A 9,793-nucleotide genomic window follows, 5' to 3' on the forward strand; every position below is an offset into this window, starting at 1 on the left:
ACACCCCCACCCGTCGCCAGCCCTCCCAGTCGCTATGTTGGTATGCAAAGGCGTGCGCCGGCAGGGGGTGTCCACCAATCCGGGGACCCCTTAGGTGGTATAAAACCATGAGCAAGTATGCATTTATTCGCTCTTTCTGTCAGACCAGCACTCTTAAATCGGAGGGTGCCACTTAAGAGCGAGGGTGGTGGCTCAAAGGTGCACACACTTGTAGACGAGTAGAACCAACAAGAGAGCGCGGACCGGAACCGTCGTACGGCCCGTCCCTTTATCTATCCCGACAGGATGGAGAACGCACACATCAAGACCCCGGCAGAATGCCTGGCTTACTTTGGCGTGAACGAGAACTCGGGTCTGACCCCCGACCAGTTCAAGAAGAATCTGGACAAGTACGGCCACAACGGTAAGATTGCATAGACTTCGCAAGAGTTTGGGGGGGGGGGGGGTTCTCTCGGCTTGCACGGGGACGGCTTTTTTAGCGAGGCCTTGCGACAGCTGCTTGACACGCAGCGAGACATTGAGAAGCAGAGATCTTTGAGGGCTTTGAGAGGCTATTTAAAGATAGGCAAAGAAGATGGCTGGAGAGCGAGAGAGACAGGTGACAGGCTCAAGAAGCTTCCTGGCTGATATATGGGCCGGGGAGCTCGGATAATTTTAGGCAGGTTTCAAAGGGGGCTTAAATGATATGAAACACGATTGACCATTCATGACTTCATTACTGTGCACTGCTTGCATTATTCCTTGGCGTCAACAAACCTTTGTAGGCATTGGCTAAATGAAGCTGATTCACTGACATTTGTTCTCTCCTCTTCTCCTCCAGAGCTGCCCGCTGAGGAGGGTAAGTGTCAAAACACCACACTCATCTTCACTTGAAGATTGCCAAGGTTGAATCGAGGCGACTGGACCTGAAGCCTTCAATCGCAAAGGCTTGTTGAGGTCTGATTTGAAGTGTGGCGTCTTCCCAATGATCCAGTTTTCAATTTGAAGTGTGAAATCTCTGGGTATAGAACCTCTTCAAATCTAGATCTGAAGAAGTCTTCTGTTGTCTTCAGTTTTCGATTTGAGGTGTAAAACCGAAAAGTGAAGAAGTCTCTTGGGTCAATAGGCTTCCTTAGTTCTAGAACCAAAGACCCTCCACATTTAAGATTTCGAAGTGAAGAAGATTTGGGGGATTTTGGAGTACAGGTGAAACAAATTTACAAGAGTCCAGTTGCCTTGATTCATGCTTTGCAGATTTGTCTTTACTTTATTCTAGTTGTTGAGCGCACCATCTGGTAGTTCTGTTTTGCTCGTCACGTGGAAATTCAGGGTAGCTCTGTCCTTTGTTTGCACATCACAGGCAAGAGCATCTGGGAGCTGATCGTCGAGCAGTTTGAGGACTTGCTGGTCAGAATCCTGCTCCTGGCCGCCTGCATCTCTTTTGTAAGTAAACACCGGGCGCTCGGCCCAACCATGTCTGTCATTTTGAATGCAGACTAAATTTCCTGTGGTGTGAGGGACAACGAGTCCTGTCAGGACTCCTTGGACCGCCCATCCCAAGTCCCCCCCCAAATCCTGCCCTCTTCGGTTCGGTTCCAAGAACCCTCGGTGTATTTCGGAAGACGACAACTTGAGACAAATTGCGTGTTGTAGGAGGAGGTGTATTAATTCCAGTGCCAGCTTTCACCACCAGCTGTCATGATGGCCTTAGAAGGCGAATATTGAGGGGCGAGAGGGAGGGTTGGGGCGTCATGAAAGTGAAGAGGGGGGGCCCGAGTGAGAGGACCAGGGTAGTTGGTTGGGGGGGTGGTGTGTGTGTGCGGAGGGGGGGGGGGGGGGGTTATTTTAAGGGCAGGCCGAAGCTGAGGAGAGAAACTGAATCCTTCGGGAAAGGTCAGGACTCAAGGAAGGAACGATGGGCTCACAGTCGCAAGGACGTCCAGATCCAATTAATAACGATGATGTCACCTAATTACCTCTCGACCTGCCATGTCGTGATCATTTCTTAAGTGCAGTCATTTCCTCTCTGTAAATTTTAATTTGAATTCCTAACCCTAAACGATCAATTTGATTTTTCTTACCATCAAATTTACAACACTTTACCAAACAGTTTAAGGCACTGATTTTTATTATATACTTTATTCAACATCATAAAGTCAAAGTTTTCTGAAATCTCAAGTGCATTATAAATGAAACATATTATTTTTACACAACATTTTGAATGTACAGCTAGCGATGGACACCCTCTACTTTGAATAAAATAGCTCAGAGCTTTTTATTGCCCTTAATATAGACGCACTTTTGACCCCCGACCCTCAGTTTGAGAACTGTTGCTCAACTATGATTGACTCTCTTTTCGCCCTTCAAGGTTCTGGCTTGGTTCGAGGAAGGTGAGGAGACTGTCACCGCCTTCGTGGAGCCCTTTGTCATCCTCCTCATCCTCATCGCTAACGCCGTGGTTGGAGTGTGGCAGGTCAGTGGGGAGGAGTTGGGGGTGCCTGGCACATCGGGCAATAACACGCCTATCGAGTTACGGTGATGTCAGAAGGCGCACGGGGTCCAGTTACCTCCGCTTCATACCCGACGCGATCGCTTTTACAGCGGCGAGGCTCCAAATAGCTTTTGGCTGATTTAGGCGCTGGTGTTGCACCATTTAGTACAACGTACATAAACAATGTCACATGTCACTTCATATGCCGCAAACAAAATAAGACCCCGGCAGTTTTCATCTTGAAAAATTTGTACTTGATTACAGATGCACTCAAGTAGCACCGTCCAATGATAATAAATATTGTAACTTCTTGAACCTACTGCATACTTCATGAGGTACACCCGCATGCTTTAATTAGTTAATTATTAGTATGATGAAACGTATGACCTAACTTAAAATATTGTTGAATTAGTGGTCTACAAAATGGTTGTTGTTCTTCAAATTTGTCATTTAAAAAAACATTACTTCGTACATATTATTCCTTAAGACGTAAAACTAAATATTTAGTTGAAATGCTGAGGAGAAATAAATGATACCGGTTGGCCTCTTTGGAAACAGGCTGCGTAGCAAATGTGTTAAGCCCGCCGTGCATGTGACAGATGTTGTCCGAGCAGGTATTGGCTGATTCCGGTTGTCGAGCTATTCAAACACCTCCGCAGGCACGCCGTTAAGTGTTTGGCAGCGCCGTCAGGCATTTGTCAGCGGAGGAACGTCACCACGCCCATGCCAAGGCTTTTTTCTGAATGAGAGCATTCATCATTCTTCACTGTCACCCGCAGAACAATATAAGCACGAGCGGCTTTGTTTATATCCGACTGCCTTGTGTGCGCCCCGCAGGAGCGTAATGCCGAGGATGCCATTGAGGCTCTCAAGGAGTACGAGCCCGAGATGGGCAAAGTCTACCGTTCTGACAGAAAGAGCGTACAGAGGATCAAGGCCAGAGAAATCGTCCCTGGAGACATTGTGGAGGTGTCTGGTAAGATGTTGTCGCCTTCTTTTCGGCAATTTTGCTAGAAACGATTCCCAGTCAAGTCCAACTACAATAAGCAAGCATTTCAAAGCTAAGCATTTTGCATTGAGTTAATTCATGACTGTGCAAGTGCGCCTAATGAAGCGGCCATCAAAAGACGCATGATTGACTGCACGGCGAAAGCAGACGGCCAAGCGTCATGTCTTTTTAAGGCAATGCCAAGCAAGGGACGGACGGACGGCCGAGCTGCCGCTGGCCTGTGAAAACATGCTGAGTGGAGCAAAACAAAATCACAAAGTATAAATATCCTGGCTAGCGCCTGCTGCACCTCTTCTCCCCTCCCTTGTCCATGTACACCTGTTACCCCTCTGGCTGACAAGACCCCCCCCCCCCACCCCAACTGCGCTTCATTCTCTCCAGGCATCGGTTTACCCTCCGCACCCTTATGAAATCCATGGATCAAGTATAGAAGTGCTGCAAGGGTCTTCCTCACAGTCACTTGAAAATTATGGGGTGTGAAAATAATTAATGTTCCAGCGGAAGGTCATCATATTTATGCAGTCAGTGTGCCGAGGCACATTAGGTACACTTGCACAATCCGATTCAATAATAAACATATTGGCCACCTATAAGAGCAGGATCAATGCATATGCCGAAATTTGTTTATTTCATTTCATCAGAAAATCACACACAATTTATTAATCAAAGAACAACCAAATATCATCTTAGTGGCAGTAGATGTTAACCATTGATTGTTTGTGATTACCAGTCGGTGACAAAGTCCCCGCTGACATCAGGCTTGTTTCCATCAAGTCCACCACCCTGCGTGTTGACCAGTCCATCCTCACTGGTAAGATGACAGCACATTTCAGAAGTGGAATTTTGAAATCCACGTCCAACTGCAATTTGACAAGTGTTTCTTTCACCAAAAATTAATTTGTCAATTTCATGACAGTTGTTTGTTTCCTCCGTCAGGTGAGTCCGTCAGTGTGATCAAGCACACCGAGTCTGTTCCTGACCCCAGAGCCGTCAACCAGGACAAGAAGAACATGCTTTTCTCTGTAAGCTTCCCCGCACCGCCGTCATTTTTTCCGCCCCTTGCATGATCTTCAGCGTCACCTCTTCCACCTCTCCACTGTAGGGCACCAACATCGCAGCCGGCAAGGCCATCGGTGTGGCCATTGCCACCGGAGTCTCCACCGAGATCGGCAAGATCCGCGACCAGATGGCCGCCACCGAGCAGGAGAAGACCCCTCTGCAGGCCAAGCTGGATGAGTTCGGCGAGCAGCTGTCCAAGGTCATCTCTCTGATCTGCGTCGCTGTCTGGGCCATCAATATCGGCCACTTCAACGACCCCGTCCACGGAGGCTCGTGGATCCGCGGTGCCGTCTACTACTTCAAGATCGCCGTCGCCTTGGCTGTGGCCGCCATCCCCGAGGGTGAGACGGTTTTCCACACTGGCGAGTCTCACTTACATGTCGACCGAAAAAACAAAAAAAAACCAAACAGGGTCCTTCTTTGTGTCTCAGGTCTTCCCGCTGTCATCACCACCTGCCTGGCTCTCGGAACCCGCCGTATGGCCAAGAAGAACGCCATCGTCAGAAGCCTGCCCTCTGTGGAGACCCTCGGCTGCACCTCTGTCATCTGCTCCGACAAGACCGGCACCCTCACCACCAACCAGATGTGTGTAACCAAGGTGAGTTCCCGAGAAAAATCATCGAGGCTCCAGCAAGTTGTTGAGCGCACGACGTGACTCCTGACGACTTCCTGCGTCGTAGATGTTTGTCGTCAAGGACGTCGAGGGCAGCCACGTTGAGCTCGATGCCTTCGATATCTCTGGATCCAAGTACACCCCTGAGGGCGAGGTGTAAGTTCTCAATTCTTAACTTACGTTGTACAATAGTTACTGGCAGGCACTTGAAAAAGCTTTCTGATTCTCTGTGCAGTTCCCAGGCTGGTGCAAAGACCAACTGCAGCGCCTACGACGGTCTGGTGGAGCTCGCCACCATCTGCGCCCTTTGCAACGACTCCTCTCTGGACTACAATGAGGTATAACGCCTACATTGACTTCCAATGTTTTCGCTCTGTGGCATGGACACATCGATGCTTTTTGTCTTCTCAGTCCAAAAAGATCTTTGAGAAGGTTGGTGAGGCCACTGAGACCGCTCTCTGTTGCCTGGTAGAGAAGATGAACGTGTTCAACTCCAACGTGAGGAACCTGTCCAAAATTGAGAGGGCCAACGCTTGCTGCTCTGTAAGATCACCCCCCCCCCCCCCCCAATTCTCCTCAAATTGCATTAAATTTCACACAATGTTTCTTGATCTACAGGTCGTCAAGCAGCTCATGAAGAAGAACTTTACTCTGGAGTTCTCCCGTGACAGGAAGTCCATGTCCGTTTACTGCACTCCCACCAAGGGTGACGGCGGTGCCAAGATGTTTGTGAAGGTTGTCGCCTTTCTCTTGAGCCAAATGTTTCAACTTTCCTAGCACCGGTGTCAAAAAGACTTTCCTCCACAGGGCGCCCCTGAAGGTGTGATCGAGAGGTGCATGTATGTGCGCGTTGGCACCACCCGCGTCCCCCTGACCAACGCCATCAGGGAGAAGATCATGACCGTGATCAGGGACTGGGGTACCGGCCGTGACACCCTTCGTTGCCTGGCCCTGGCCACCTGCGACAACCCTCTGAAGCCCGAGGAGATGAAATTGGAGGATTCCACCAAGTTTGCCGATTACGAGGTCGGAGCTCGATGACCTTGCTTGGCGAATTAACAGTATCCAAGAGTTAACGAAATCGGAACACCTTCCCTTTGGGACCCTTTCTTCACAGACTGACCTGACCTTTGTTGGCTGCGTGGGAATGCTGGATCCCCCTCGTAAGGAGGTGTCCATCTCCATCAAGCTCTGCAGAGATGCCGGAATCCGTGTCATTATGATCACCGGTTCGTATCTAGTCGAATCGTCTGTAAGTCTAACATCGGTGACGGTCACTAACTTAATTCTTGTCAATCTTCAGGTGACAACAAGGGAACCGCCATCGCCATCTGCCGTCGTATTGGCATCTTCACCGAAGACGAGGATGTGGAAGGCAAGGCCTACACCGGACGCGAGTTTGACGACCTGCCCCTCCACGAGCAAGGCGACGCCGTCCGTAGAGCTTGCTGCTTTGCCCGCGTGGAGCCGTCCCACAAGTCCAAGATTGTTGAGTTCCTGCAGGGTTATGATGAAATCACTGCCATGGTAAGACAAGATTACGATGAACCTCAACGAGACGACAAACGCTGACTTGCGCTCTCGCCCTAGACCGGCGATGGAGTGAACGATGCCCCCGCCTTGAAGAAGGCCGAGATTGGCATTGCCATGGGCTCTGGCACTGCCGTTGCCAAGTCTGCCTCTGAGATGGTCCTGGCTGACGACAACTTCTCTTCCATTGTGTCTGCTGTCGAGGAGGGCAGAGCTATCTACAACAACATGAAGCAGTTCATTCGCTACCTGATCTCCTCCAACGTGGGTGAGGTCGTCTGGTAAGGCATAAAGCAACTAAGCGCTTGGTTTTCGCTTCCGATCTCCAGCTCTGCCTTTGCTTGATGGATCCATGTTTGTCCGGCCACAGTATCTTCCTGACCGCCGCTCTGGGTCTGCCGGAGGCTCTGATCCCCGTGCAGCTTCTGTGGGTCAACCTGGTGACTGACGGTCTGCCCGCCACCGCTCTGGGCTTCAACCCTCCTGATCTGGACATCATGGGCAAGCCCCCACGTTCCCCCAAGGAGCCCCTGATCTCCGGCTGGCTGTTCTTCAGATACATGGCCATCGGTGGTGCGTGGCTCATCGTTGTCTTTTGTTGAAATGCTTTGTTTGTCGTCACCCACACTTGGGGCCCTTCCTGCAGGATACGTCGGCGCCGCTACCGTTGGCGGCGCTGCCTATTGGTTCCTGTACGACTCCACCGGTCCCGGAGTGACCTACCACCAGCTGGTAGGTGTTTTCCCCCTCGATGACGTCACAAGCTTCCGTGTTCAGACATGCGTTGAATCCCAAATCCTCCTCTCCACAGTCCCACTTCATGCAGTGCCACGATGAGAACGAGGACTTCACCGGGGTGGAGTGTGAAATCTTTGAGGCCTCTCCTCCCATGACCATGGCTCTGTCCGTCCTGGTCACTATTGAGATGTGCAACGCTCTCAACAGGTACTTCTACGAAACGACGAGGAGCATGAGCAGCGACATAGCGGCTCTGCAGATGTAGACTCATTCCTTTATTATTTTTTCTAGCTTGTCTGAGAACCAGTCCCTGATCCGCATGCCCCCGTGGAGCAACTTCTGGCTTCTCGCCGCCATGAGTCTCTCCATGTCCCTGCACTTCATGATCATCTATGTTGACCCTCTGCCCGTAAGTTTATTGATGCAGAACATCAAGCGACACTGATTTTCCCTTGTTGTACTGCGTTTAACACTTAACCCGATTCTAGTTTTCCAGCCAAAATAAGAATGCCGATCCCGGAACTAAAACCAAGCATCCCTTTCCCCCTTTATCTGGAAATAATGAATTCAATATTTTCCTTTTTTTCAAATGGGAATGCATTCTTACAAGTCAAAGTTTCACCCCCTCCTGTTGCGGCAACTCAAATACTTGGGTTTTCTGTGAGGCGTAGTCACCATTGTTGCTTTTGCTCTTTGCTTTGAACCCTTCGCAACCCCTCAGATGATCTTCAAGTTGACCCATCTGAATGTAGACCAGTGGCTTATGGTCCTCAAACTTTCCTTCCCCGTCATCTTGATTGACGAGGTGTTGAAGTTTGTCGCCCGTAACTACGTTGAGTGTAAGTATTTCTGCATTCCGTCTCTTTTCTTTCTTTTTTTTTATTATTAATATAACATCTACTCTATTTTCTTTTTAACATCATTAACAAAATGTAAACTCATCCAGGTTCAGTCATACCTATCATACCATTCATTATCACATTAACGCCTTCTGTTGATTTCCAGGCTAATTCACTCCACCCCCACCGTTAGCCTGTAACTAAAGTAAGATACTGTAAATATGCCCAAAACTGCCAGTATTTGTCTTTTTAATGCATGCGAGTGTTTTTTTTTTTAATCCATGTCAGTGTGCCTCGTCCTCATACACATCCATCTGGTATGTGTGTCGTTTGCCTCCTGTACCTTTCGATGTATTTTTGAGCCATGTTTGTGCGCATTACTGATGTCACATGACATCAGTGGTTCCTGTGGCGACCTGAGCTCCATTCAGTCCTCCGCATCTGTTTTAGAGCTTGTTTATGTCCGCATTAGGAGCACAGTAGACCATTAGTATTAGAAAAAGCTTCACGTGTGTCATTTATGGACATATTTCTAGTCCTAAGTCGCTTGCTTTTATTAGAGTTGATGTGGGGGAAATTCACATTGACCCCAAATCGTCCTTGTCTATAGTTTCATGTTGTAGCTCATCTCCTTTGCTTTTTTTGACTGGTTTATTTTCTCTTGGCAGGTACAGAAGCTAAATAGAGATGTAGAGGGAGATCTTACAAGGGTTGGATAAAAATAGTTGGCGACTAGAAAGAGAGAGAAAGAAAGGAGCATCACAACCGCAAGGCCCAACTGAACCAACCAACCGAGGAGAGAAGATAAAATACAGGGAAACGTGTAAAAAAAAATCAACAAAATGTGTTAAAAATGTGTATAAAAATAGCCTCTATATAAGGAAGGAGATTGGAATTTAAAAAAAGGGAGATGTCCCCGCAAATTCAGTATCAAAGTATTTAAGATTTTATTCTAGGCAATGATGTATTAAAAGTGACTTTTTTGTTAAACTTGGATATTCTCAGCTGTTGTGTTTCTGTGTCCTCTGTCCATTTCCCTATGAAAGATTTTTCAGCTCATGACTTTGACTCTTTACTGGCTCGTGCAGGAGCCGCGCTTGCTTCAGGTGAGCTCTGCACACTGTGCCGTAGGGTTGCATGAATGAATGAAGGGCAGGAAAGCCAACATCCATCCGGCGGCCAGGGCTTCTACTCACTCCATAGGCAAGCTGCAGTCAATGGTCTCGTGACACATGTTGGGCATGTCCACGCTGTCTCAACACTTTTGGTCTTATATATTGTTTACCTGATGAGATGAAATAAAATGATGATGACAAACGGGCATATTTTATTCTTTATTATTACTAACCCATTTAAATAAGAATGCTTTCGAAGGGAGCCTTGTACGGGTTTGTTATTGTTTCAATCTTCAAGCTGTGTTTTGAACCATGTTCTCTTTTTATAGGCTTCTCCTGCTACTCCCTTAACCCTAACTCGAAATGCTACGCTTTGAACCTAACCCTGCAACGGCTGCCTGACCTACGACCCCGACTGGT

General features: G+C 48.4%; 1 protein-coding gene across 1 annotated transcript; it reads left to right on the top strand.

Annotated features, from left to right (window-relative positions):
• The first annotated feature begins 119 nt into the window (after positions 1-119).
• On the top strand, positions 120-9,579 carry atp2a1l (ATPase sarcoplasmic/endoplasmic reticulum Ca2+ transporting 1, like). The gene is made up of 23 exons (XM_061304403.1): positions 120-403; positions 821-838; positions 1,340-1,422; positions 2,348-2,452; positions 3,308-3,446; positions 4,210-4,290; positions 4,416-4,501; positions 4,582-4,879; positions 4,970-5,136; positions 5,219-5,307; positions 5,387-5,489; positions 5,563-5,694; positions 5,770-5,886; positions 5,959-6,177; positions 6,269-6,380; positions 6,455-6,678; positions 6,742-6,962; positions 7,052-7,254; positions 7,328-7,413; positions 7,493-7,626; positions 7,711-7,828; positions 8,141-8,258; positions 8,927-9,579. Exons 1-23 carry the CDS (start codon positions 286-288, stop codon positions 8,941-8,943), a joined length of 2,988 nt encoding a protein of 995 aa, XP_061160387.1. The 5' UTR covers positions 120-285; the 3' UTR covers positions 8,944-9,579.
• Positions 9,580-9,793: the final 214 nt, after the last annotated feature.

This window comes from Syngnathus typhle, linkage group LG18 (genome assembly GCF_033458585.1).
Source record: "Syngnathus typhle isolate RoL2023-S1 ecotype Sweden linkage group LG18, RoL_Styp_1.0, whole genome shotgun sequence".
Classification (NCBI taxonomy): Eukaryota; Metazoa; Chordata; class Actinopteri; order Syngnathiformes; family Syngnathidae; genus Syngnathus; species Syngnathus typhle.

Coding starts and splice junctions, on each gene's coding strand:
- atp2a1l (XM_061304403.1), top strand. CDS start 286: ATGGAGAACGCACACATCAAGACCCCGGCAGAATGCCTGGCTTACTTT. Junction 1,423..2,347: donor TGGCCGCCTGCATCTCTTTT/GTAAGTAAACAC, acceptor TCGCCCTTCAAG/GTTCTGGCTTGGTTCGAGGA. Junction 7,255..7,327: donor CAGATACATGGCCATCGGTG/GTGCGTGGCTCA, acceptor CCCTTCCTGCAG/GATACGTCGGCGCCGCTACC.